This window comes from Octodon degus, unplaced genomic scaffold (genome assembly GCF_000260255.1).
Source record: "Octodon degus isolate 3935 unplaced genomic scaffold, OctDeg1.0 scaffold00104, whole genome shotgun sequence".
Classification (NCBI taxonomy): domain Eukaryota; kingdom Metazoa; phylum Chordata; class Mammalia; order Rodentia; family Octodontidae; genus Octodon; species Octodon degus.
The window spans coordinates 6,184,375-6,211,644 of NW_004524680.1; the positions used below are offsets into that span (position 1 = coordinate 6,184,375).

The 27,270-nt window shown below is 56.8% G+C and overlaps 2 protein-coding genes across 3 annotated transcripts in view; one reads left to right on the forward strand and one right to left on the reverse strand.

The window, feature by feature from the left end:
• The window catches only part of LOC101592461 (maestro heat-like repeat family member 5), a 64,373-nt gene extending 55,041 nt beyond the window's left edge, over positions 1-9,332 (forward strand). The window contains exons 22-30 of the mRNA XM_023723924.1: positions 2,787-2,924; positions 3,422-3,536; positions 3,931-4,074; positions 6,777-6,953; positions 7,595-7,747; positions 8,202-8,324; positions 8,461-8,563; positions 8,750-8,824; positions 9,189-9,332. Coding sequence (XP_023579692.1) covers positions 2,787-2,924; positions 3,422-3,536; positions 3,931-4,074; positions 6,777-6,953; positions 7,595-7,747; positions 8,202-8,324; positions 8,461-8,563; positions 8,750-8,824; positions 9,189-9,289 — 1,129 coding nt within the window. The 3' untranslated portion in view covers positions 9,290-9,332. The remainder of the gene's footprint in view (positions 1-2,786; positions 2,925-3,421; positions 3,537-3,930; positions 4,075-6,776; positions 6,954-7,594; positions 7,748-8,201; positions 8,325-8,460; positions 8,564-8,749; positions 8,825-9,188) is intronic.
• Positions 9,333-11,858: 2,526 nt separating this feature from the next.
• Ptp4a3 (protein tyrosine phosphatase type IVA, member 3) lies at positions 11,859-22,034 on the reverse strand. Of its 2 annotated transcripts, XM_004638922.2 has the most exons (6): positions 21,926-22,033; positions 18,265-19,156; positions 16,496-16,588; positions 14,666-14,796; positions 13,848-13,922; positions 11,859-12,354 (listed from the first exon to the last, which is right to left on the reverse strand). In XM_004638922.2, exons 2-6 carry the CDS (start codon positions 18,367-18,369, stop codon positions 12,237-12,239), a joined length of 522 nt encoding a protein of 173 aa, XP_004638979.1. In that variant the 5' UTR covers positions 18,370-19,156; positions 21,926-22,033; the 3' UTR covers positions 11,859-12,236. The 2 variants fall into 2 exon arrangements, with proteins under 2 accessions (XP_004638979.1, XP_023579682.1); XM_023723914.1 differs by lacking the exons at positions 11,859-12,354; positions 13,848-13,922 and adding an exon at positions 14,109-14,396 and having other exon boundaries at positions 21,926-22,034.
• Positions 22,035-27,270: the final 5,236 nt, after the last annotated feature.

Consider the following 27,270-nt stretch of genomic DNA (forward strand, 5'->3'; position numbering starts at 1 on the left):
TTGATTCAGGACAGCAGATGGCAGCCAGGTGAAGCATGAGGCAGGTGAGACTGGTCATGGGCCTCCACAGTTCCTCCTGCCTACTCAGCAGGGCCACCTTGGGCCCAGCACATGGGTCTTAGGTGAGGGCTACACCATGAGCACTGACCACACACACACACACACACACACACACACACACACACACACACCACTTCCCTGACCAGCAAAGATCCTCACTTTAAAGATGTAGACTCATGGGTCAGTTCTCAGCAGAGTCTCCCTCCCACCAGTGCATGTTCTGTCCCACGAAGGGCTTCCACTCCTCTCCTGTCATCACTGGAGTGACAAGTCCCTCCAGGCCCCTCATTCCCTATTTCAAACCTATGTCATCCTCATCTGCATGGCCTCCTTGGTGTCCCAGTGTTCCACTGGACCAAGGGGACAAAGGCTTCTGATAAAGAAGAGAAGCTTTCACCTATTAGGGTGGTTACAATTAGGAGAGTAGGCAGGAAGTAACCAGTGCTGGCAAGAGAAACCAGAGGTCCAAGGTCGGGAACGGAAACGGGCGCTGCTGCTGGGAAAGAGGGCACATGGCAATTTCTCAAAAAATTAAACACAGTAGCTTGGCATGCTGGCACCTGCTGACTGAAAGTTCTACCCCAACCCACGCAACTTAGCAGTGTAATGAGATGCTGTCTCACAAGAAAGAAAAAGCAAAGCCTGGAATGTAGCCTAGCATGATGACTGTGGGTTCAATCCCCATTGCCAGCAGAGGGAATGAAACCATAGTCTAATAGTCCAGCTTGTGATCCAGTAATCCCACCCCTGAGTTTATGCCTGACAGAATGAAAGCAGGAGCCCTAGATCCTAGAAAATTCTAGCTGCATAGCCGCATGTGTCACTATAAGGAGCCAACAAATGGAAAGCCCCCAGCTGCCCACCATGGACAAGCAGTGAAGAAACCAATCTGTACATGTGAGGGGATACTATGCAGCCCTAAAAAGGAAGGTGTCCTGGTGCACAAGGTAGCAGGGGCAAAGATGGAGGGCAGCAGTCAGAAGGTGAGTGCTGTAGGGCTCCACCCATGAGGTCCCTAAGGAAGTTGAATCCATAGAGACAGAGACATGGAAGGTGCCAGGGCTAGGGCAGGAAACTCAGAGTCCATTGCAGCTTGGGGTGAGTCTGAGAAAGTTCTGTGGGTGAATGAATGGTGGGCGTGGTTACGCAGCGCTGTCAATGTGCTCAACACTGCCAAGCTGTGCACCTAAAAACCATCGGAATGGTAAATTGTGTAAATGCATTTTGCCACAGCTAAAAACAAAAGTAAAACCAAGATGAAAGAAGAAGGGAAGGCATTTGGTATCTGGCCAGCCCTCGGGGAACACGTCACCACCTTAGTCCATTGAGATTTTGTTCCTTTCAGGGCAAGCAGAGCTCCTTGAGGCTGGGGTGGGTACCACTAGGATCCCAGAGTATTGAGAGACTGAAGGACAGCATGACCTTGTGGCCAGGAGGAGAGATGTATGTCCCCGGGCATTGCTAGGGGTCCTGGGCTGAGGAGGGCTGTAGGTTGTAGGTTGTAGGGAGCAGGGATCCAGAGGCAAGGATTCCCAGAAGTCAGCTAACAGCCACCTCCCTGGAAGTCCGATTGTGGCAAGAGGGTCAGCATAGTCACAAAAGATAAGCAATCACAAAGTCCAAGGTGCCCCAGAACCAAAATTTCCAGAGCCTGCAAGAGTGAACAAAATGTCCCATCTCCTCCAAGTCCTTGTCTCCTGAAAACCATCATCGTTTTGTGGCTGAGCCCAGTGACCTGGAAAATGTTGCCTCTTTTTAATGACACAGCTTGGGGCAAGATGACAAGCCAGCTGGCATTTGAATTGGCACCATCAGGGACTTTCAGAATGGCATTTTATCCTTTGACACTTGGTTTTGCAAATCTGCTCAGAAACATGCTGTCCAAGCTGAGCCCCGTTCCAGGGTGTGATTACACACCAGGTGACCACTCCTAGTGCCCAGGCAAGAGGTAGCCAGGAAGAGACAGGACAGCGCACCAGGCTATCCTACATTCCCATAACATCAACGTGCACCCAGGGACTGCAATCAGTGCCTGGGGCAGCCCTGTATCTGTTACAGTGATGTCACTGCATGAGTTTGGAGCCAAAGGCCTGGCTTGACTGTTTCTGCTGCCCTTGATCAGGCTGTGAGGCTCGGACAGGACACCTCACCTCTCTGGGATGCTCCCTCCTCTGTGAAGGAGGGCAGCAAGGGATGGTTACCTGAGGAGTTCAGGTGAGGCACCTGCTCACAGGTCTGCCCTGCACCCCGTAAGGCATTCCTCTTTACTGATGTACGGCATGCACCCTGGTCTTCCCTACCCTCTGCAGGCGCCAGAGTCCCAGAGCCTCTCAAGTGTCCACAGTGCCTCATGTCCTCTGAGTCCCACCCCACTGCCTAGACAGAAGGTCACTGTCCCCTCTGGGGATGCTCTAAGGACACAATCACAGGTGCCAAACCAAAATTGAGTCTCACTCCCCAAGAGCTGGCGTGCGCGCCTGCACACACACACACACACACACACACACAGACAGGACCCCAGCCCATCTCCAGCTGCCACACTAGAGGGTCTCTGTGAAGAAGAAGGCAGGTCCAGGCAAGTGTCACAGAGGTCTTGATAGTGGCTGCAGTCAGGACAGGAGCCAGCATGCCTTTCCACGTGGGGAGGTGCGCCCTCCCAGGAGCAGGGGCGGCCTGGATGACCACTGTGGATCTGGGCAGCCCCTGACTCCTCTACTTGGCCACAGCTCATCCCTGGAAGCTCTGAAAAGCCTGCTGTCCACCACAGGGCACTGGCATGACTTTGCCTACCTGGAGCTGCAGAGCGCCTGGAAACACTTCTCCTCCATTGGCACCTACGCACAGGGTGTGGTCCTCCTGGCCAGGTACCAGTGTGCGGGTAGGGAAGAAGTCCCTGCTGCAGGCTGCCACCACCCCCAGGGCTGAATGTACCATTCAGAGTGACAGAGTCTGGGTATTCTAGAACCACTTGGGAATCCAAGGGGTCCCGCTCACAGGCAGGCTCTGGGGACCCCAACTGTATGCACAGAGGCCCTAGGGCACCATGGGAATGTGCTTGCTGCCCTAGTCACAGGCATGCCTGTTGATGCTGGCATCTCCTCAGCCCCTACCTGGCCTGAGACCTCCTGAGGGACAAGGGCTGTCAGTGTTATTTCTTGGCCTCCTCCATCCCAGCCCAAGTTGGCACAGATTGGACACTGGGCTACAAGAGGAGTGAGATGGGCTCACAGAGATGTATGCCCACCACATCAGAATGCTCACCCACATCGGGACCCTCCTGGCCACAGACATCCCTAGCCCAGGCACTGGCAGGAAGGTAGTAGACTTGGGAAATGACAACAGCCTAGGCCCTGTCCCCTAGGGCCATGGTGCAGAACAACTGCGAGAAGATTAAGGCCGTACTTGGCCAGCTGCTGCCCAGCCTGCAGAGCCAAGAGGAGCGTGAGAGGAAGGTGGCCATCCTCATCCTCACGGAGGTAGGAGCAAGGCTGCAGGTTGGGGATCCTGCCTGTCTACACCCTGAAAATGCTCCTGGACACCTGAAGGAGTCCCATATGCTAATGTTAGCCTCAGCCTGCCCCAGTGGGACTCCAGGTCCTTGCCTGGGTTTATAAAAGTGCAGGACTCAGAAAGACGTTGGATGTGGCCAGCTCTGGAGCCATGGGCTCTGAGCCAAGCTGGGGGCAGGGGACAATTTTCTATGATGGACAACAGGTAATCTGAGGCCTTTAACCCAAGTCAAAACCAACAGTGGGCTCCCACCCCACCAGTAGGAGAGTCTGGGGCACTTGTGCCCCTGTCCCTATGTGTCCACCCAGACGCTGATGTCCTGAGAGGACGCTGAACCTGACCTGTGTGATCCACCCCCAGTTCCTCTACAGCCCTGCCCTGCTGGAGGTCTTTCCAAGTCAGACTGCCAGGACTCTGCTGGCAAAAGGTCTCTGCGACACCAGCCCAGAGGTGCGTGTGTCCAGCCTGCAGGCCCTCGGAAACATCCTCTTCCACCCAGAGAAGGTGAGGGATGGCAGATGCCATAGCTTCAGGCACTGGAGAAGGAAAGGCCCACCAGGTGGGGCCCTGGCTCTGTCCTTTCAGGCTCTGTCCCTTCAGTAGATTGACTTCAAACCATCTCTCCTCATCTGCAGACAGGGACAGGCTGTGGGAAGGTTGGCAGTGTCCCTTCCCCAGTAACAATGTCTATTGTACACCAGGAGGAGACGAATCTACTGCAGATCTCAGGTGCCCTCTGAGGAAGTGCCCAAGCCTGTCCAGAGAAAACTGCCCCAGAGAAACTAGTGGGTGGGCTCCCCCAACTAGCAGTTGACATATCTTCTGTACTCCATGCAACACTGCCCCATCACCATAGCAACCTGCATCCCTAATAAATAACTGGTAGAAGGTCTGTAGATTGACTTAGGGAGGTCCCCAGCTCAGGCCATAGAATTCCTGACATCCTGTTCTGAGAGTTTCCAAGGTACTGTGCATGGTTAGGTGTCAAGATGTAGACCAGTCTCCACTCCATTTCATTCCAGCTGGCTCTCAGTACTTCCTTCAGCCCTTGGGTCTCAGGGCCTCCGTCCATAAAAGGGGCAAGGGAACAGGACTGCAGAGACCAGTGCCGGGCCTCAGACGGCCCTCGAGCCACGGTCAGCCCTGGAGCCACTGGCTGCCGCACACAGCAGCAATGCCTCTGATGTTGACACCCTACCTGGGCCCAGCCAGTGGTACCATCATACAATACAAACACTGAGCTGGATAGAGGTGTTTCCAGGTGGTCAGGAAGGTCAAGGCCTTCAGCCCCCCTGGGGGCTGTGTTAGGGTCCCACAGGGAGGTGCAGCCCCGTCTGCTGCAGGTGGAGAAGGATGCTGTGAGGAGCTTGTAGGAACAAATGAGACCATTGGAAGGCCACAGAAGGGATGGTTTCCAAAGAGTTCCTAAAACCATTTTACTGTCAGCCTACCCCACCAATTCTGTTGAACCTAGAGGTCTCCATGTGGTTAGCGAGAGATCCCCATTCAATCACCAAAGCCCTGTGCACTGCCTGTGACTCATGGGAGCTTCATGATGGGAAAGGGAGCCTCCCTATCACTTGCCCATCTAGCTCATCCACTCAGGCAGCAATGCCTCTGTCCATCCATCCATCATCCACCCATCCACCCATCTGCCTATCTAGCCATCCCTGTACCCATCCACCCATCCACCCTCCCATCCAGCACCTACACATTTATCCATTCACCCACACACCCACGTTTGCTCTTAGAATTTTTCATTTGACTCATTGCCCCATGATTTCATTTATTCACTCCTTTTATATTCATTCACCCAATCATTTGTTCCTTCATCCATTCAGTTACCTCTGTGCTTTCTCCAGCTGTTCTCCCAGACTCATGGCCATAGTTTCCATGCATCTCCTGCACACCCTGCACTGACTGGGGTCCTGTGGGGAATGGAGAAGGCAGGCAAGGGCCTGCTGGACCAGGAAGGCTTGGTATGAAGAAGAGGTTGTAGGGGCTGGAGAGATGGCTCAGTGGTCTAAAGCACCTACTTGTAAACAAGCTTGGCAAAGCACAGGGACCTCGGTTCGATCCCCCAGCACCACATGCCAGCCAGCCCCGCCCCCTAGTGGGCTGAGCTGGCCACACACAAACACACACACACAATAAATAAATGTAATAAATAAAAAAAATAAATATTAAAAAAAAAGAAGAGGTTGTAGTTCTCTGCCCATCCCTGAGGTATGAGCCAGAGGGAACAGACAGACCCCTGAGCACCTGGGCAGGGAAGACTATCGGGGCAGGGACATGTGGGCTGACATGACAGGACAAAGTAGGCCAGCCCACCTGAGCACAGGACAGCATATCATGCTGTTCAGCTTCTTTTCTGCCCATCCCATGAGAATCCCCTCCTGCCAGTGCTGCCCATAGCAGGAACCTGGTCCTGGCACACTAGCTCTTACAGACAGGCAGGAAGTGTGCAGTGCTGTCATATGACTCACTTGGGGGAAACAAACTTAATATTTTTAAATGAAATGGAGCTTAGGAAGCCAACAAAATCTGCTTCAAACTTATTTAAAAGTTTAAAAAATTTTAAAAAAAACCCAACCTGGCTTGCACACAAGGAGCCAATGACAGGAAACAGCCGCACTGCTTCCCGACGATGCACCTGAGGATTCCGGAAGGCAGTGCAAACAAAGGGGCAGCCAAACTGGCTGGGAATAAATTGGAAATGCACGTTCAAAGCAAAGGTGTGAAAACAGAACCACAGGGCCTCTTGCAACACAAAACGCCTGGAGCCTCTGCTGGTGCACACAAAATACCAGTTATAAGAGGAACTAGCGACTTGGCTATGAACATGACCAGCCTTTTCCTGGCCCAGCGTCAGAACCCATGTGACCCACGGCAAGCCTGGAAATGGGGCAAAGGTGGGGGTGTCCTAGGCTTGGGAGTAGGAAGGAGCTGGAACCCAAGTAGCACGGAGGGCCCTGTGCATTCCTGTCTCTCCTGTCATTCCTCAAAGACCCCAAGTGGGATAGGGAGAAGAGGCCCCACCCAGAGCCACGGGCTCCTGATGGGTGGGGGTGAGTGGGATCTGCAGCTCCAGGCACTGGAACACACAGCCACAGGTGGGGCAAGAGGACCACAGCTGGTCAGGATGTGGGTGCACAGGGCCAGAGGAGTGGGTCCCCGGCCGCCACCCACCACCCTGCTGCCCACAGGAAAGCCTGCTCCGCGCGCAGCTGCCGTACTTCCTCGAAGGCTTCTTCCAGAAGAATGAGCTAGCGGTCGTGGGCATCATGAACACCATGTCGGAAGCGCTGCACTGCCTGGGCATGCAGGGCGCAGGCGCCTACAGCCTCAATGTCGCCATCAGCATCCACACTTTCTTCGACGACGTAGGCGCAGGGATCAGACGGGCTGGGGTGCCTCCCTCTTTTTTTTTTTTTTTTTTTTTTTTTTCGGAACCGGGGATTATTCTACTGAGCTGTCTTCTCAGCCCCTACCTGTTAACATCAGGCTGCAGGCGACCTTAATGTCCTGCAGGTGGACCAGGTTGGCTGGTTGTCCACCAGATGGCGCTCGGCTCCCTCCTATGCCTGAACACGAACGCATCGCTTTGCTCTGACCCTCAAGTCAAAACTGCGCCAAAAACCTCAGCCTTCGGACTGACGGGTTCTCATTTAAAGGGACTACTTCTCCTTCACTGGGAAATAGGGGGAATAACACACACACACACACACACACACACGCACGCACGCACGCACGCACGCACGCACGCACCCGAGCTGCATTCCTGACAGCTTCAAGCTGTTGTTATGAAATTGATTTTATGTCTCCGAGTTTGACCTGGGACACAGGCTAGGAACTTTATCTGAGGGAGAAGGCCTGGCCCCTCCCTGGAGTCCTGCTTAAGGGACGCGGCTTGGCTCTGTACTGGGAGACAGAGGCCTAGCTAAAGGGCCCTGCGGAGAGAACCCACTGGGCTGGAGCCCCAAGTCGGGTGGGAGCTGGGCTCTGTCTGAGACCTGTCTTGCAGGAGCGGGACCAGATTCGAGCAGCAGCCATGGCACTATTTGGGGAACTCGTGACCTCGATGGCAGGTGGGGAGCTCAGTGACCTTACCCAGGTGTACCAGAGCATGGTGCCCCTGCTCCTGCACCTAAAGGACCAATGCCCAGCTGTCGCCACGGTCAGTGCCCATTGCGACAGGACAGGTTAATAGGGCTTCTCCTTGGCCAGGGGGCTGGGCAGGCAGGTGGCACAGTAAGGGGCTCCCTGAGCCAGCACCGGAACCACAGCCCTTCCCCCACCCTACCCCACCTCCCACCCTACCCTACCCCACCCCACCCTACTCCCCACCACACAGGACTCTGCTGTCCATTCTGCTCACTATTGGGGCCCATCCCAGGCTCAGGCAGGGCTCAGCCACTCCCTAAACTCGCCAGAATGTGGACAGAACTCTCTTTGCCTCATCCATGTGTACCTAGTGCAGAAGCGCTGCACAGGGGCATCTGGGTGGGCAGGAGCATGTCCCCCACAGCACCAGCATGGCAGGCTTCCTCTGATGCTCACCCGAGCCGTGGTCTGTGGATGACCAGGCAGTGGGGAACCACCACCACCCCGCCCCGTGGCTATCTCCACAGCAGGCCAAGTTTGCTTTCTACCGCTGTGCTACCCTGCTACGCTGGCAGCCACGGCACATCCTCTTCTGCATCCTGGCCTGGGAGCGCAGCCTCAGTGCCTGCCACTTCCTCTGGACCTGCCTGGTGAGGGTCAGGGTGTGGTGAAGCCGGGCTGGCTGTATCCTGTTTGTTCTGAAGGCTTTGGAGGGGACATGGATGGAGATGAGTGGTCCCTCTGGGCCTAGCCCCAGACAGTGACAGGTGGCTGTCCCCTCATCAGATGACCCGCAGCCAGGAAGAGTTCAGCATCCACCTGGAACAGGCCCTCAAGTACCTGTACAGCTGCCACCATCACATGAAAACCTGGGCAATAATCTTCATAGGTGGGCAGAGGGAGAACCAAGTTTGGAGACCCACCAGGCCTAGCCTGCCCTATGCCCACCCTGACCCACCCACCAGCAGGAGGAAAAAGAGTGGGTGAAGGGGCTGAGGGCTGAGGAAGAGGGGCCTGGGCCCTCGGAGAGGTCGGAGCTGCTACCCGCTGGCCAGCTGCACCCCATTTCCCGCAGGTTATACCATCTGCTACTTCCCCCAGGCCATGTCCCAGATGGAGAGCACCGGGGACATCGAGATGCTGCTCCACAGTAAGCAGTGTGGCCCCTGCCCCAGGCCCAGCTCAGCATCCTCAGACCATTTCAAAGATGGCAAGACTGAGGCCCCTAGGAGCAGGGCTCTTCCAGCCCCCCAAGCCCAGGGCAGCAACAACACAAGACCCCTGGCCTAAGCAGAAGCATCCCAGAGGCCACCTCGGCACCACCCAATCCCCTCCCCAGGCCTCGCTCTCAGCACCAGAGCATGGGTCAGCCCATTCTTCAGCTCCCGTGAAACAAGGGCCCCACAGCTGCCTTAAGAATGTGGAAGGGAATTCTCTGGGACCTCAGCCAGATGGAATGAGGGGAGCTTCTCCCAGGCCATGGCTACCTCTGACTTAAACCTTCTCTCCTGAAGCTTTGCAAGAACTCGAAAGAGACCCAGATCCCAGCATCCAGGAATTTGCCACCGGGCAGCTCTGCTTCTTGCAGGATGAATCAATCAGATACCAGAAGTGACTTCCTGCTGTCCTTCCACCCTCTCCCTCCTTCCCTCCACCCTCAAAGGCCAGCCTGGCACACAGAGCTTCATTGTATAACTTTTCCATTTGAAAGAAAGGTCTAGATTCAAACAAACAAAAAAAAGCATCACACCTGTCGGCTGCTCACCTTCCACCCTTGGGCCTCACTGTAGGCAAGCCAAGCCATAGAAGACACTGGCAGGAAGGCTAACGGGATAGGGGGCTGCAGAGGCTGTGGTGGGTAGAGCCTGCAAATGGCCTGCCCCTCCTGCCCAGAGATAAGCCCAAGTCCTGGCACTCACAGCTGCAGGGAGCTACTGGCCGGGACCATGGCTCTCAGTCTGCCTCTAGCCTGGGGTTTGGCAGTGGCTGAGGGACCAATGGTGGGGGACAGGCCCCAGCCCAACCTCCCTTCCACCTCCTCCTCCAGTCAGAGCTGGCAGCCGGCCCTCCCAGGTACAAAAGCACTGAATTTGAGCTGCAAGGCCTGAGGCAAGGCCTGGACTATGTGGGCCTCTGATGTTCCATCTAAAAATGCCGTGGCCTTGTAAGAGAAGATGGGGGGGGGGGCTTGCCCTGCCGGGGGCCCAAGGCTCATCCTGAGTCACAGCAGGGGTCTCCCAGGACAATGACAGACCAGCCAGCTTTCCACACAGCATTCTAGCAGGGCCTTCTACTGCCCTTCACTCCTAGGTCCGGATTGCTTTGACAGCTCCTGAGCTCACCTATGCTAGAAACTGCTCCTGCAACACCCCCAGGCCTAGTGGGCAAGCCCAGCCTCTTCAGGCTAAGCACCTTCCTCCCCAGCAGAATCCCAGCCCATCTTCCCTAACTCCAAACCTGTGTGTATCTTGGGGTGGGCCATGCTGCCTGGGGTGCAAGCCCTGGGACTTGGAGGAAGGATTGAAAGAAATACAGTGACCTCCTCCAAATGTGCCTTAGATAGAGTCCATGGGTGTGCTTAAGGAGAGGACAAACTAAACACTGACAGACCTGGTAGACCTGTGCCCAGGAGCCCAGGAGCCCAGGCCAGCTGGCCACGCACAGTCTCCTCCCTCAGTTTTTTCCAGAAGTGGAGCTGCTTGGGGGACTTGGGTAGGAGGGAGGGGTAGTTTGCCTTGTCACAAACCTCACCTGCACCCAACCTCATGGACACCTGTCTTGAAGGCCCCTCTGCTTTACCCTTGGCTGGCGACAGTGGCTTAGATCCAGCCTGGCAGGTGGCAGAGCTGTCTCAGCAGGGTAGCAGTCTCCTCAGGGTGGGTGTGCTAGCTGCCCCACTGGCTGCCCAGAGTCCCCTGCAGTTCCTCTTGCCCTCACTCAGCAAAAGCCTGAGGCTCCCAAGGGGCTTCCTGGAGCCAACACTGACTGGCCACGCCCCTCAGGCTCCAGGAATCTGTCCTCCTCTGAGGACAGGAGATGAGGCAGCAAGGGCTGCTAGCTGAGTTCTGGGGACAGGCAGGTTCGGGGAACTTGGCATACAGCAGGTGCTCTGCCATGGCCCCTGCAGGAATAGCAGCTCAATGCTAGGCCTGGTGGAGCAGGCGGGTCTTCTCCCTCACCGCAGTGCCCTCATTGGGAGTGCAGGAGTCAGGCCCAGGTGGGGGGCGCTGCCTTGGCGGAATAAGCTTCTGGTAGGGGCTCACCACGGAGCTCATGGACAAGCTCGCCCTCCTGGAAGAGCAGAGAAAGTGATCTCGGGGGCCAACTGAGCTCTCCTAAGACCCTTCAGAGTAGGTGTAGTGTGGGAGGAGAACAGGCTAGGCAGGGTTCTGGGGAGAGAACGGCCACAGGGTAGGTGGCAGATGCAGACAGGCAGTGATCTGGGTCCCTTCTGGGGCTGAAGCACCAGCCTAGGCGTTGGCCAAGGGGATGGGTCAATGAAGGCCTGTGGGCGGGTGTCAATGGCTCAGGCCTCGGGGCAACAACGCTGCCAGCCCCTCTATACTCAGCCAGGCCAGCCCTGGGCCCACGCTCCCAGTCCTGCCCCTGCTCGCCTACATCCTTCCTCCATAGGCAGGCAGCCCCCAGATTAGGTACCTATACCCAGAAGCAGGAAGCAGTGTGAGCCCGGCCCTTGGGCAGCCTCTCTACACGCACATCCTTCCATGTGCCCACAGCCAGGCAGAAAGCATTTGCCTTCCTCAGCTCTAAGCCACTGGTGGCCTCCGTACCTGAAGCTCACCCCACCACTTGCTGGGACCCTTCCCTGGGCCTTCAAGGCTGAGATGCAAGCCCTGCTGGAGCCTTCCCCACTTTGAGGACCCAAAGCCCCAAAATTGCCACAGGAACTCACCCTGACTTGCAGAGCAGCAATGCTGGTAACCCAGCCTCACCCCCTAAGGTCCCAACCTGCAACCCAATAGTGGCCCAGTTCCACGTGGGTATGTCGGAGATACAAACCCAAACTGGAGCACAGGACCCCCATATGGCCACCAGGGGGCACCACAGGACCATGCTGGAACCCCAGCCTATGGGGAGCATAGGCTTCAGTTGCCTCCCAGCAACCACAGACCCCAAAGCCACAGTCCACGCCACCTGGCCCTGCACACACTCCCCACACACAATCACGGTTCCTGTTTTATTGCCTTTGAGTGTCCAGAGCATCTGACTGCTCCGGGATCCAATAATTTAAGGTGCCAAGAACAGCAGAGGATAAGGGGCCGCCACTGAGGGGCTGGGCCCAGTGGTTAAAAATACACCCACCGCCATGTCCAGGTGAGAGAAGAAACCTGTGGTAGGGGTGGGCTTGTTGAAGGTCGCTGGCAGAAGGTCCGGAGATGGGGGATGACCAGTCTGGGAGCCACGTGCCCAAGACACGGAACATACAGCTACCTGACTCCTGGGACACAGGGGGGCCGAGGCACAGGAAGACAGGCCCACGTAGGTCAGCCAGGACAGGAAGAGCAAACCATGAGAGGCCCCAGGCCTGGCCAAAGCCTGAGCTACATGATGCAGCATTTGGTCTTGTGTGTGTTCGGGTCTTTGAACCGCAGTCTCTGTTTGGGCCGGTATTTCTCCAGGTAGGTGAGCTGCTTGCTGTTAATGGCGCCACGACGCTTCCTGGGGAGATGGGGTCAGTCAGAAAGTCACCCAGGCTCTGGCATGGCCAACTGTCCACCCCACACATACACAGAGCAAATGGGCTGCAGCTTCTCCTCGTGGCCAGTAGAACTCGGCCTGCCCTGCCTGGCACAGCCTTAGGCTGCAGGACCCACAAGCAGAGGTATACTGCAGAGGGTACCACCAACTCAAAGGCCTGGCGCACTCTGTGCAACCAGTCCTGCCCAGGACTACATCCCAGAGCCTGGAGAGAGAAAGGATGAGTGCACCCACGTGTGTACTGCTATGCTTGTGCATGTGCCCAAGTACAAGAACACACGTGTCCTGGTATGACATGTGTTTGAAGGTGTGCATGTGTCTGGGTATCCACGCCCCCATGTGCATGTTACCCAGGCCCACTCAAGATACTTGCAGCTGCAGGTATGATCATGTCAAGAGGCAAGCTAGTGAAAAGCATGCCTCGGGAAGATGCTGAGTCCTGGCAGAGGCTGTCTCAGGGCAGCGCCAGAGTGCACCCAACAAGAGAGTGTGTGTGTGTGTGTGTGTGTGTGTGTGTGTGTGTGTGTGTGTGTGTGAAACTTGTGTGTGCACACTACACAGGTGGGGGGAAGGGACAAGATCAGGCTGAGCTGGCAGATGGGAGTCCTCCCCAGGGAGGCCACCCAGTGACTAGAAGGCAGCTGGCTAGAAACCTCCAAGGAGAGCAGCAAAGGGCCTCGCCAGGAACAACAGGCTGGAAGGCAGCCAGGCCCTGGTGCTAGCTAGCACCCGGTGCATAGAGACGACACTGGGAGGCTCAGATTCCTGCCTCCCACTGAGAGCCTGGACCATATCCAAGATCCTCAACAGGTGCTGGATCTAGGGTGTGTGACACCAGATTAAGGGGCGTGGTATTAAATTAGCCTGCTGATTGGAATTAGCATAGTTCTGCTTGAGGCTGAACGGACTGACTAATGGCAGATGCCTCACCCGGGTAGCGCCGCCCAGAGGCAGGCTGCTGATGCCTGCTGCTTGTTGCTTTCTGCCTGCCACACCATGAACTATTTCACCTCTGTGATGGCCCTCTGCCACACCACCCTGCATTGGAGCCAGCTGACTTATACACTGAAACCTCTATAAACAGAGCTAAATTAAACCTTTCCTCCTTTAACTCTGGGTGGTGAACACTTTGTTTCAGCAATGAGAAGACAACACCGGGGCATGCCGCAGAAGGTCCTGGCTGCTCCTTTGGCCAGCTGCAGAGGTGGAGCACAGTCATCCTGCACCCCTGCTGCTGCTGGCTCTTGGCTCTTGACTGTCCCAAGGCTGGTCCAGCCCTGCTGCCACATGTAGCCTCAGACCAAGGGAATCACATGAGCAAAGAGAAGACCTGTGGTACGGGTGGGGTTGTGGGAGGTCACTGCACTACCAGAGTGGGGGGTGTGAGGAGAGGCCACAGTGCCATCCCAGGCCCCCAAGCACTTGCCCACTCAGCCCCACAGCTGGCCACTCACTGCCGGATGAACTGGATGGCATCCTCATACTTCATCCCACTCTCGATGAGGGCCAGTGCCACCAGGACTGGAGCGCTGTAAACAGACAACAGGGCTGGGGTAACCTGAGCCTCTATGCCCTAGCCCTCCCCTGATATGCTCCCTACTGAGGATGAAGGGGATGGGGAGCATTCACAGGGGCCAGACCCACTCCAGTCCTCTCAGCTCCCCTGGGAAGGGCACAGAGCTGGAGACCAGCCCAGTGAATCACCTGGGACCAGATCCTGACTCTCCTAAGCTTCCTGTGCAACCCCAGGGGGGCTGGACTGCCTCTCAGTGTCTCACGGGTAAAATGCATCACAGAGAAACTAAGGCACATAGATGAAGGCCTTAGCTCAGGTCTGTCCCAGGCTGAGGGCTCAGTATAGGCTGGCTGTGAACGCCATGCTCCACTGCTCAGGTCCTTTCAGTGAGGTCCAAGCTGCTGATCCTTCTCTGAGCAGAGATGCATTCATGGTCCAGCTCACAGGGGCGCCCTTGTGTCTTTGGAGGAGTACAGGGCAGCAACCACTGCAGGAAGGAGTCAGGTCAGACTTCGGGAAGGACTTCCTGCCTGCCAGGCCATTAGAGGGTTTGTCAGGGGAGCCTCGCCTTTGGGGAGTCGGGCCTCTGGGGTGATCATGTGGGTGTGGCCCAAGCTGGGAAGTGAGAGTGTCCCGCCTGACTATCAGACCCCAAGCTCCAAGAGAGCTTCCAGCAATGGCAGCACCCGAGGTCTACAGCCCCATCTCTCCACTGTTCCCCTGTTTCCCCCACTTCCACCTGTTCCCCTGACTCACCGTCCCAGGCCTGCCACACAGTGCACAGCCACGCAGCTTCCAGGGTCATCGCAGAACTTGGCCTTCAGCAGGCTCAGCCAGTCCTCTACCACCTTGCTGGGTGGGGGGGCCCCATCGTCAAATGGCCAGTCCTGTGGGTGAACCAGCCTATGAGGACCCAACCTGTAGGAGTTGGCATGGCTACCCTGCCACCCTGTGCCTGCTGGGAGGGGAGGAGAATGCCAGGAGCTAGCGAGAGGGCTAGCTGGGCTATGGGCACCTTGACGCTCTGATCCTGCCTGCTTCACCTCGGTCCTCCCGGGTGCCTTCCCGAATCACCCCATCCTTTCTGAGTACAAGCCTCTGGAATGCCCCCATGCACCCTCTACACCCTTCTATCAGCACAAGAAGTGGTCCTTCCCACTCAAATACCAGTGGCTGGCCTGAGGGGACCTGTCCCCTGCAGTAACGAACAAGACTGCAACCCTATGAATGCTGTATCCCCAGCCCCCTGGGCTGCCACACAGGCCAGGTACAACAAAGTAAAGACAGGGCTGTGGGTGAGGCCCCATTTCTGGGAGTTGGGCTCGGCACAGCAGCTAGACCCAAATGGGGAGGTGAAGCCATTCTCCATCAGAGGCAGCCAGCCCAGGGTGCACTGCAGGGGACAAGACAATCATATATTGGTAAGACACGTGCATGAGGGACTGCCCCAGGATTGGCATGGATTGCTATGGGGCGAATGCTCGGGGGCCCATGGGTGTTGCCTTTAATCTAACCCCCATCCCTCTGCTTGCTGGGGAAGGGCAGGAGGGGCTGCTGATGCCCTGTGCCGAGACGTGCTTCCATGCCTTTGTCTCGAATCCTCCCAAGCAACTACCAGGTAAGAACCCTGAGGCTCAGAGTGACCTGTGAGGTCCACAGATGGAAAGAGGCAATGGTGGGATTCAGCCTAGGCCTTCCTGACCCCAAAAGACAGGTTCTTCCTACACACACTCCAATGCCCAGGCAGTGCTGCTATGCACAGTTACAGCTGTGGACAAGGAGGACACAGAGAACCACACGCCCCACTGCCTAGGGTGCAAAGTCCTTGTGCCAGGGCTCGGGGGACCTCATAGGGCTGGCTCTGGGGCTCCAGGCACTGTGGCCCAACCCGAAGGCTCATGGCCACGGAGCTACCCCACCCTCCACCTGCACTGGATCTGTAGGGCTGTGGGAACCAAGGAAGCAGCCCCCAGGGCCCCCCACAGCCTCCACAGCCTACCACAGCCAGAGCTCCAGACAGGAAGTGGTAAGAGGCCTGCCGAGACAAGCAAGGCCCCTGGGAAGGCTGTGATCCCCACCTGGCGGGCTGATGGGCTCAGGCGACCCCCATGACAAGCACACCTGGCAGGCAGGGCCAGGTCATTATGTGAGAGCCATGCTTCAAGGGGCCCTCATTCCCTGGTTATGTGGCCTCAGATCATATGGACCCCACACTTTGCTTTCCCTAAGATGGGACTATGTAAAGGGCTCCAGGCTGCCATAAGACTGGGATCTGGTGGCACCTGGTAGAATACAGACATGCCCCACCCCTAACACATAAGAGGACCCAACCACAGGAGCCACGGCTTCAACCAACAAACTTGAACCCTGCCTTGTGGCCCAAGTCCGAGAAAAGAATTCAGGAGGGGTGACTTTCTCTTGGTTACATGTCCCCATCTCTGGCCTCCTCCAGGTGCCCACATGCCTATGGCCCGTCAGACACCCAGGTGACCCCAGAGAGGCCCATGTGCCTCTCTCAGCAACAAATATCCACCCCTAGCTGAGCCCTGCCCCCAGGGCAGTCACAGTGTCCCCGTGCCCCCTCACCACAACAGTGATGCCGTCCTTCTCCAACGGGGCCTTGTCATAGGTCACCTCGCACACTCGCACCACTGTGGTGGCTCCATACTTCTTCAGATCCTGGCAGGGTGTGAAGGAGCAGGTTGGGCAGGGGCTGGGGGGCTCAGAACCAAACCCCTGGCTAGGACATAGCAGAATGCCTCAGGCCCAGGGGAGGGCTGCATCCCCCTTGACACCCCTCCAGGGCTGTGTCCCCATAGCAAGACAGCATAGATTCAGGCCCAGTGACTGGCAGATGGTGTCGCCTAATATCTCAGGTGCCTTGTCCTCAGCTACTAAAGACAGGCAGGAACCCCCACCTTTGTCTACCATAATCCACACTCAACCACTCAGTCAGCCCACTGCACATCACCTCTAGCTGCTGCACTGCCCAGTACCCCAACTCTTACCAGCAGGGTCAATTTACTAGACAAAGCCCCTTGTGTCCCAGCAGGCAGGGCCCCCTCCTTCTTCGGCTGCCTGAATGGGTCTCTTAAGGGGCAGGTCCCATAAGCAGGAGGCCTCAGGGCAGCAGGGAAGCCAGAGTAGGGTGCTGACACCCAGAGGGAAACCCCACGCTGACCAGTCAAAAGGTCATCAAGCTCACAGCCAGATAAGGGATATTTATACCCAGGCACGGGCAGGGCCAGCACCACCCCCACCTGCTCCTAACAGATATTCTGGGAATGGTGAGGGATCACTGGGGCCTACTGGCCATGCAACAGGGGCACCAGCCACACAGAAACCAGGATCTAAGTATTCTGAGAATGCAGGGAGTGAGAGGGGGGTGCCCACCTCTGGGGCCACAGGATACTTCAGAATTCCTCTGTGCCTTCAGTGGAGGAAGCTGCTATCCTGCTCAGCACTGAGCCCTGACCCTACCACATACTGAGCCCTTATCCTGCACATGCTGAGCCCTGATCCCTCTGGGCCCTGATCCTCGTCATTCTCTGGACCGTGTGCCTGGCTCCGCACTGAGCCCTCATCCTGCACACACTGAGCCCTTCACCTGGTTATACCCTAAGCCCTAGCCCCAGCCACACACAGTGCTGTGCTTGCCAGTCCTTCCCACAGTCCTGCTGTTATCTCAAGGGTCTCTCAGCTGTAGGGGGCAGTCACCCTCAGTAGGGCACTGGGCTCAGGGTCCAGAGTCCAGGCTCCCTGTACAATTCCCCACCCATACCCTCTCACACCCACATGCCCATCCTCATTTGACTACGACAAGCCCGCAACAACTCATCTCACATCAGGGAAGGGAGAGCTGAGATGGGGCTTCAAAATGCCTCATGTAACAGGTTCAGTAATTAGCCCACATACAGCCGCCAGCCCTGCAAATGGCCCTGGGTCTGCAAACACTGACAGCTCTAGTGGTCCATTCCCATCACAGACTCTAATACACCTGGCCACAAGTGTGGGGGTCTCAGGCAGCAGGCCTCTGCGTGCCACCCCTCGAGAGCTCAGTGGTCACTCCCTCCTGTGTCATCCCATGACACAGAGTCCTCACCTCTCCACCCACCCGGATTTACACAGACGCAAGTGTCATTGCTCACATGCTGGCCCCAGCAAACCTACTGGATCCTGAGACTCCCCCCAAACATCTCCCTGTACCCCTTCTAGGACCTTGCAACAGGTGCCTGGACTCAGCTGCACGGAGAGGACTGTGTGTGGACAGCTGTGCCTCCCTTCACCAGCTCAGGCCTGTACCTGCTCACCAGGTTTCCTGGGCCCTCTGCCTGCCACCCGCCCAGCCCACTCACCTCCATGAAGGTGCTGAGGGTAGCATCGGTGGGGTTGTGCGTGATGAGGAAGCGCATGTTGCGGTAGCTCACCTCCACCGGGGCAGGCCGGTTCATTCGCGCCATGTCTCCCGAGGGTGGAAGACAGGGCAGGAGGGGGCTGAGAGAGGGCTGGGGATGCAGCCAGAGGAGCCAAACCAGCGTCAGAAAACCAAGTAGAGTAATATCCTTGTACTTGTCTGAGAAAAAGACTTTCTAAAACCCACCCCTACACCCTGCACAAATATTGTACAAGTGCTTAAGAAAGGAAAAGAAAGCTGTTCAACGTTTGATAATTAAAAAAGAAAACCCAACCCTACCCCCCAAAAAAGTAGTAAAACAGTCCCCCAAAGTAAGATGGTCAATTCCAAAATCCCGTCTCTCCAGCTGGCTGAGTACAAAGGGGATAACAACAACCCAAAAATTCAGCAAAGAACATCTAAAAATCCCCAAGTGAATGTGGCCACCACACAGTGTCTAGGGTGGGTCCTTCACTGGGGAAGGACCCCCTTTGCTCTAAAGTGGGCTCCAAACCCCCAAGGCCTTGAGGAAAACTGGACTGGAACAGATTCTGGTTGCTGTGGGGCAGAGGTCACAGTTGTGGCAGGCAGGAGGTCTCTGATGCATAGGCCCTTGGTCACGCTACCCCATTGGTGTATGGCAAGTCCTGGAGGGTGGACGGGGACTCAGTCAGAAGAGCTGACACCAGGCCTGGCAGCAGAGGCCATCAGCAGGCGCAGGTGATAGGGAGGGCCAGAGATGTGTGGCTTCCTTAGCAGCAGGCCTGGGGCAATGTTGGGCAGCACAGCAGTGCTCAGGGTTGGCCCACAAGGGCCACTCCATCGATGGCAGGCTGGTCTTCAGAAGGCAACATCTGGGGGAGGAGAAGGAAATGAATGGCCCTGCTTCTGCCTCAGTCTCCCTATGTGAAAACCCAAGAAAGAACAGAGCTGGCCCAGGGCCCTAAGGACAAAGGACATGCAGGCACAGTCACCAGGATGGGTGAGGAACACAGGAAGAAGATGCCAGACACACCCCATCCAGCATGCTGAACCCCAACAAGACTCCAGGTCTACCTGCCTGAGTCACCAGATAGCCCACTCTACACACATTCTCAGAACAGTTGCTTTCCTCAGGCTTACTGGCCACTGAGGAATGGCAGGGCCCAGATCCCCATGGACAGCCCACCCTCAGGGAAACCGCTAAGGACAGGGTGACAGCTACCCAGCTGAGAACCACTATAACTTCCCCATCCTGGCCTCTGCCCCTGGCCCTGATTACTCACAGGCTAGCCAAGCAGGGAGGAAAACAAGCTGCCTTGCCCTTTAGGAGCTCGGAGTGGACCAGCTGCCAGGCACATGCCAGGGTGGTGACAGCACAGGTGGCCTGGAGTGAGGTCTAACCATGACAGGGCCTTGAAGAAGGACACTGCTTGGGGTCATAAAGTCAGCCCCTGGTACATCTACTCCTTGCCTCTCTTTTTCTGCAGATCAAACTGCTCCTAAGGTCCCCAGAAGCACCAGCCCACTCCTCACAGAGGGGCAAACGGACCCTGGACATGTGACTGGCCTTTGAGGCCTCCGTTTCCCTATCTGCACAACGGTGAAACACGACGCTTCCAGGGTCCCTCCACTGTGCCTCAGTGGTTAGCAGATCCTTCCGGCCAGGGCTTCAGCCCAGCCTCCATTTCTCATCACTCCTGTGTGTCCACACCCCTGTCTCCTCTACCCAAGGAAAAGACCCTGCACCTCGCAGCCTTCCATTGCTCCCCTGCCCTCCAGCTCTTACCTCTTTCCCTGCCTCAGCACCCTTTTCTCCAACTGCCCACCCAGTAGCTGGGTCCCCAGAGCCACAGCCAAGGGGAGGAAGGGCGATGGTGGGACCCTGGACTCAGAGGCACCACTGCTGGCCTTGAGCATTGGACACAGATCTCGCTGTCCCAGCTCTGGCTGCGAGGGAGGTACGGACTCTTCAGCCTGCTCTCCATATCAAGGCAGGATTGCTGCTCCCAGGATCAGGGCAGGGGTTGCAGCCCCATGCCAGCCTCAACCACCACAGCAGGAATACCGCAGATAGGAGGGAAAAGCAGAAGGAAGACGGCTTCTCCCGGGCTTAGCCACCCGGGTCCCTAACCTGTGCCCACTACGCAACCACCTCAGTGCAATGAGGAAAGCCGCCCTAAGCTAATAGCACACATGCACCTGGGGGCCTTGGGGGACGCATGTGTGCGCGCACACACTGGAGCCAGGCTCGTGTTTATAAAGGTAAAGGAGAGAAAAGGCCCAATATTGCTACGGGACTCCGGAGCCTCTTTTAAGAGGCTGACCCCATCATCTACAGGGCCTGAAGACCTGATAACCCAGGGTTGCAGCACACAGCCTGTTCTGCTACCCAGTACTAGAGGAGGGCACCTCCTGGCTGAGAGCTGGAGAGCCACCAGGCAGAGGGGGCCTGAGTCATCCCATACTGCTCTCGTGGGGACCCATAGTTATCAGAAGCCTGCAAGGAGCTGGGGTGAGACTGGGCTGGGTCAGCAGCAACATCAGAGCCTAGGCTAGACTGAGTCTAGGTTGGAGCAAGTCTGGTCTTTTGACACTTCCCACCACTTGCCTTGCCTCTGCCACTTGCCTTTTCCCAGGAATCCAAACCAGGGATGTGAGGCCCTCCTACCCTAGAACTCCCCCTGTGCTTCAGCCCTGCCTGCAGCTGGCCCATGGGTAAGAGCCTCCTCTCTAAAATATCCCCAAGTGAGGTCAACAAAAAGCCCAGAGATGCAGGCCTGAAAAGCCTCCAGCTACAGGGAGAGGCCAAGCCCCTGCTATCAGAGCCCTGCACCCAACCCTAGATAGGGCAGACCCAAGACCCATGGTCCCCACCTGCCATCCCTGAATCCCACGCCAGGCTGCCCCACCTTCGCCCTCAGGCAGTAAGGACTCCCCATGGCCCAATTCTAGACTCCCCATCTGTAGCACAAGCACAGGCTACCTGCCCACCCTCTACTGTGTGCTTTTTCTGGCCCAGCCTCCATGCCCACTACCTATGCCACCCTACTTGGCTTAAGCTCCTCCTTCCCTCTGGCCCGCCCCTTCCTGGGATCCTGGCCCAGCCTTCTCTGGCCAGTGCTCCAGCCCTCTGCTTTCTGCAGAACCGCTCCTTTTCAAAAACCCTTTAAGGGAGTCCCATCTCTCCCTTTGCCAGATGAGGAAACAGGCCAGGGAGAGACAAAAAGACATTCTCTGGTCTTCAGCCAGACCCTGTGTGCGCGAAGTGGGTTTTCTCAACCCCAAGTCTAAGGCAGCAAGAACAACATTGAATCACAGCATGAAGAAAAGGAGTCTGAGGCTGGGGAAGCACAGCTAGTTCGGGAGTTTGAATCACCCGGACTTCAGAAAGGAAGGGCTCCTTCTAAACAGGGGACCCTCTGATCCTGGAGGAGGCATCTGGAGCCTTAGGCTCGGTGTTTTCCCAGGAGACGCAGGACTGTGATCTGTGGGCTGAGTCCCAGAAGCCACTGAGGATTTGAATGTAGTGAGGGACTCGCGGGCTCGTCCCACCCGCTCACCAGGTTGCCACCTCCCGGGGGCGGGGCCGGGGTTCCCCCCAGAGGGTCCGGAGGGTCCCGCCGCTCCCCCGCCTGGCTCACCCGCGCCCGAGGGCTCGCCGCCGCCTCCATGCGCCTGCCCGGCGGGCCGCGCTGCGCCCGAGACCCGGGCGCGCCCTCCCGCAGCGCCAGCTCTGCCGATCCCGGCCGGGCTGGCTATTTATAGCGCCCGGCGTCACGTGGGGGGCGGTGACCGGCCAGCGACCAGGATAGCGGGCTCGGCACCTGCCGCCTAAAGATAGCCGCGCCCGGCCCGCGGGAAACAAAGGGCGGCTGCAAGCTGGCGAGGAAGAGGAAGCGCGGCAGGCGCAGGAAGGGGAGCGGCCGCCGGGCCTCAGCGGGCGCGCTGACCACCGGGCCGGCTGCCGGGCCGAGCGGAAGGAAGGGCTCTCGCCCCAGAGAGGAGGGCGGCCAGAGGCCACGCAGCCGGGCGAGCACAGGAATCGCCCAGCCTGCAGTCCCTGCCGGGCTGGGCAGCCCAACGGCAAGGTTGCCTCTGTTTTCCCAGCGGCACACACTGTCTGCCGCCTCCTTGTCTGATCCTCATGACACCCTGGGGTGGCTGCTCTTAACCTCCCAACAGACAGCTCGGGAAACTGAAGCACTGGATCTCAGGCTGCAGAACCAGGCAGGAGTCACCCCAGGAGCTGCCACCACCCCCTCCTGCGTACTGTCCTACCCCATGAAGCCCTGCAGCGCCCCCACCAGACTCTACCCTGGGTTCCTGATATGGTGTATGTTCCCCAGGCTGCGAGCTCCAGTGGGACCTGGTGTCACCCCCACACCTGCCTTGGCCTCAGAGGCTCCAAGTGGGATACCCCGGACTCTTAGAGTCCCTTGTGCACTAGGTCCCGTGGGGCCTCGCCCTGCTGGGAACTTAGCTCTGAGCCCAGCTCCCAGTCAGACAGCCTGGCCCCTGCAATCAGCGGTCAACACAGGGAAGGGGTGGGCCGGGAAAGCTGGCCCGGGGCCCAGCAGAAAACACCCACACACACATTCTCCCCTAGAGAGCACCCTGGGTAGCCCAACCTGGCACAGCCATGTGGTCTCCCCTTGCCTCCTGCCACACCTCAGAGGCTGTGCTCAGAGGGGAAGGGCTCACAAGGGTTTGCCCCTCCAAGCCAGGCAGCCCTGGAACACTCACAGTGCACTTCCTGGCCAGGCCTTACCCTAGTAGTCAGTACTGAGGCATGCCTTGGCTCTTACCTGTTCCAGCAGCATCTCAGAGGCCAAGGAACGGCAGATCAGTGCTGGCACCCACTACCCCACCCCTCTCCACCCAGACCACCTTGGTGGGACACCGTTCAGGTGGGCTGCTGCCCCACCAACCAGACCCCAACCTCGGTCACACTGTACTGATAACGTCCAGAGCTGGACCCAGTGGTACATACTTAGAGTTCCAGTAGTCTAGGAGGCTGAGGTAGGAGCATTGTAAGTTCAAGCCCAGCCTGGACAACTTAGTAAACAGTGAGACCATGTCTCAAAATAAAATTTAATTTAAAAGCGCTAAGGACATAACTCAGTGAAAAAGCTTTGGGTTCAATTCAAGTCGCCCAGTGAAGAACAGAAGAGACAGAGCGGGAGGTAGACCCGCTGAGCCTCAGAGAACCAGTTCATCTCTACCCCAGCCCCTTTGCCACCCAGCCTCAGTTTCCTTACCCACAAAAGGGGTCCCTTAGAGATCTTGGCAAGTTCTGGGACCTGAAAAGTTCTAGGGCCTGGGACCTGGGACAAGGACCCAGCACCCACCATGCTGTGGAGGTTGTACACATGGCCTGCCTGCCCCCCACCTTGGGCCCACTCTCTCTTGGGCCCTCTAGCCAGGCTTGGGGGCACCTGCTGCAGCTGGCGGAGCCCCCAGCCTTTCGGAGAAATCTATTTATACCACAGCAGGAGTCTTTCCTGGAGCCCTGCCAGAGCCTGCTAGGTTCAGGGGAAGGCCAGAGTTCCAAGCCCACGCCACGCCCCAGGACATCACCCCCAGCCCCCATGCCCCTGCCCCAAAGTTCCAAGAGCTCTGCCCTTGCCCCTCCCTGTGCTGGCTGCCCTCCTCCGCGGGGCCCCAGGGAAGCTATCCTAACTTGGGGAAGGTGAAGCCTCTGGCTCTACCCCACCTCCCACACAGGCACCAGGAGGGCCCCACTTGTTTGTGGAAAGAACAAATGACCCAACGATCTGGGCAGCGGTCCAGACCTGAGAAACATCCAGAACCTACTGTGCCGGGTACTTTTCTCTCATTGCTGAGACAAAATGCCCGACACTCAAATTAAGGAAGGAAAGGTTTATTTGTAGAGGTTTCGGTCTGTAATCAGCTGGCTCCAAAGCAGGCTGGCATGGCGCAGGGCAACAGTTGGAGGCAACAGAAGGCAGCAAAAGCATCAAGAGCAAAAGGCAGGGAAGAGCATGGCTCTTCCCTCCCTCATATGCACGCTGCCTCCCGCTAGGGCAGGTGTGTGTAGCATTCACCCCATTTCCATGCCCTCCTCTCGCACAGATGTGGATGTCTACAGTGAGGATCTGGCCCTCTGCTGATTGGCTTAAACTTCTAAACTACTCAAGTTGACAAAATGCATCAACCATTATACCCACCATGGGATCTCAGCCCTTGAGGCCTACAGGAACCTCAAGGTCACCCATGCCATCTAATCCCCAGCAAAATCACACTCCTCCAATGATGGGGAGCTCATTACTCATGGGCAGCCCATGTGTTTTCTGCTTCAGTAACCCCCCCCCCAAGTTATAAGTTCCTTTCTCTAGGACTTACAGGGAACCCACGGCTGGGGGTTGCAGACCAGCATGAAAGCCTTCAAGCAGAAGGCCCAGGTAGCAGGTGAGCTGGAGTAACTGGCCAGAGGGTAGATGGCTCTGGTCCTGATCCCTAGGGTCATGTCATCCAGGCACAACCTGGACCTACCACTAGTCCTGCCCGGACTCAAGGTGTCCTCTATAAACGGAGATGTTGCCAGGGAGGGAAGCCACCTTATGAGGAGGAGCCAGCTCGAAGCTGGTCATGTGGTCTGGGTTGTTCCCTGGAAGCAGAGGTGTTGGGGACAAGCTTTGGTTTCCACCATATGGCACCTGTTCTCTCTGCTGAGGACCTCGAGACAGATCAGATGGCTGCAAGGGTGCTCCGCTCGAGCAGCCTCACCATCACACACACACACACACACACACACACACACACACCCCAGTGCTCTGCAGGGCGTGGCACCAACCTGCCAAACCTACACCTCCCAAGACCACCCTCACCTACTTTGTAGCACAAAAACATAGATAATTGTTTTAAAAGACTCTAGTAGGTATGGAAAGAAGAGAGTCAAGTACAAATAGTAACACCAAAAATAGTTAAGAACAAGATTATTACGAACAATAAAACATGATAAATGATTTTGCTAAGAAAAAAACTACTTTCCTTATAAAAAGAACTCACTCTGCCCAAATGGCGGCCTAGAAAAACTGTACCAGAAGCGTGGAGTGCTGTGTAAACCGGACTTCCTTCAGAAAGCACTTACTGCACTGTGCAAGCAGGCAGCGCTGCTTATATAACCCTACCCGTGCACTTGTCAACACTGCCTCATGGCTGCAGAAAGCAGCGACAGAATAGCAAGCAAAGCACGGCGTAAGTCAGAGCCCTATTTTTCTAACCATAGCCTACTTCTGTACTTCAGACTTAGCCTCCAGTTGCTTGTACAGAACAACAGAGAATTATGTGAAGGGAAGAGAGTGAAGCTGCCCATACAAGAAGCCACCAGCACGGCCTGCGCAGGCCACCACTCTCCTGCAGACCCGACAGCTACAGTTTCTTCTGGGGGCCAGTGGGTAGATGGACACTGTTGTGATGGCTGAGGACACTAGCTCCACCCCAGCTGCTACTAGGCTAGCACAGGGCTCTGGGGCCGGCAGCTGGGTGCCTCCCAGGGACCATGCCTCTGCCGCATGAGAGGCCTCGAGCCCCACTAGGACTCAAATCCTGAGCCATCTGGCCTTCAGCAGCACAGGTGAGCCTGACCCCCAGCAGGCACTCACCCGCCAGGATGTCCCACCCCAACAATCTGCCCTTTGCCTGGCCCTAGGCTGAGCATTGCCAGGCGTCGTCTTCTCCCTGAATCCCTCTGTGATCTCCCCTTCTCCCATCCCAGGCCTCAGACTCCCACAAGGTGGAGAACACTCAGCATTCAATCACTGCCTCCCTCATCTCATCTGACCAGTGTGTGTGGGCACCTTCAGGTGCCGGGTGCTGGGAGGGCTGACAAATGCCAGGGAAGAAATGGACAGGGCAAGCAGTCTCCAGAGCCCTTCTACACCCACCCATGCAGCAGAGACCAAGGTCCCAGAAAGCCCTGATTTACATGAGGCCAAGCAGATGGGCCTGAGTCCTGGGGCTGTCCCAAACCTGGCTTCTTTTCTTCTCCTCCCCAGTTGAATCTCATGGGCCTCTTCTACTCAGAGTCCAGAACCTGGCAGGATTCAAACACAAAATAGACCTGCACAGCAGCCGGGGTGCATGGCAAGAACCATGGGACAGGTAACCAGCCGCTGTACCCAGGAGCCTCTCAGGAAGTCCTGATTGCACACAATCAGGACCAACCTAAAGCCCAGGCTTTCACAGAACCTACTACACGCAAGGTAGCAACACATGGCCATCTAAGCTACCTCAAAGTAATGCTACACATTAATAATGATAGCCTCCATTTACACAGCATCCACTTCTCCACAGAGCCCTGGGCCAACAGGTCCTAGGGCTCCTCTATCCATCAGCTGGGGCCAACAGTCTGCTCTGCACTGAGTTGTTCTGCGCAGGACGGCTCACCGTTCTCACAGTGCCGCAGGGTTCAGGATCAGGGTCAAGGTCAGGGGACGCTGGAGGCCACAACCCTGCTGCTGAGGGACTCAAATTCTTCTCCCATAATGGCTATGCCAACTTCAACTCCAAGCCAGTTCAGTGTGCAGTACCCCAAGGGTCAGGTGACCCAGGACAGCCCTGACCTGTCAACTATCCTAACGTCACAGTTCACAGCACCTCCTCTAGGAAAAGGACCAGTGACAATGGATAAACCACCCAGTTACTATATGACCACCTTGTTTAACAAAACAAGATACAGGTAGAGCAGTCATGAACTATCCATGGCAGAAATCAGGCTGGACCCGACCTGCTAGACCCCAGCCCTTGTTCCACCCATGGTGGTGATGGTTTCGACCCTCTGATGGCAAGCCAGTGACGTGCTGGGGGTCACTGCCTTCAGCAGGGGACACACCACCCGCCTATCCTAAGGCTGGGCACCACAATGTGAGGAACTGTACACATCACCTTGTACACAGGACTACAGAAAAGCAGAGGTTCCTATCCCATCCTGTTTTAAATCTGGAGGGAGAAGCTTCACTCTGGC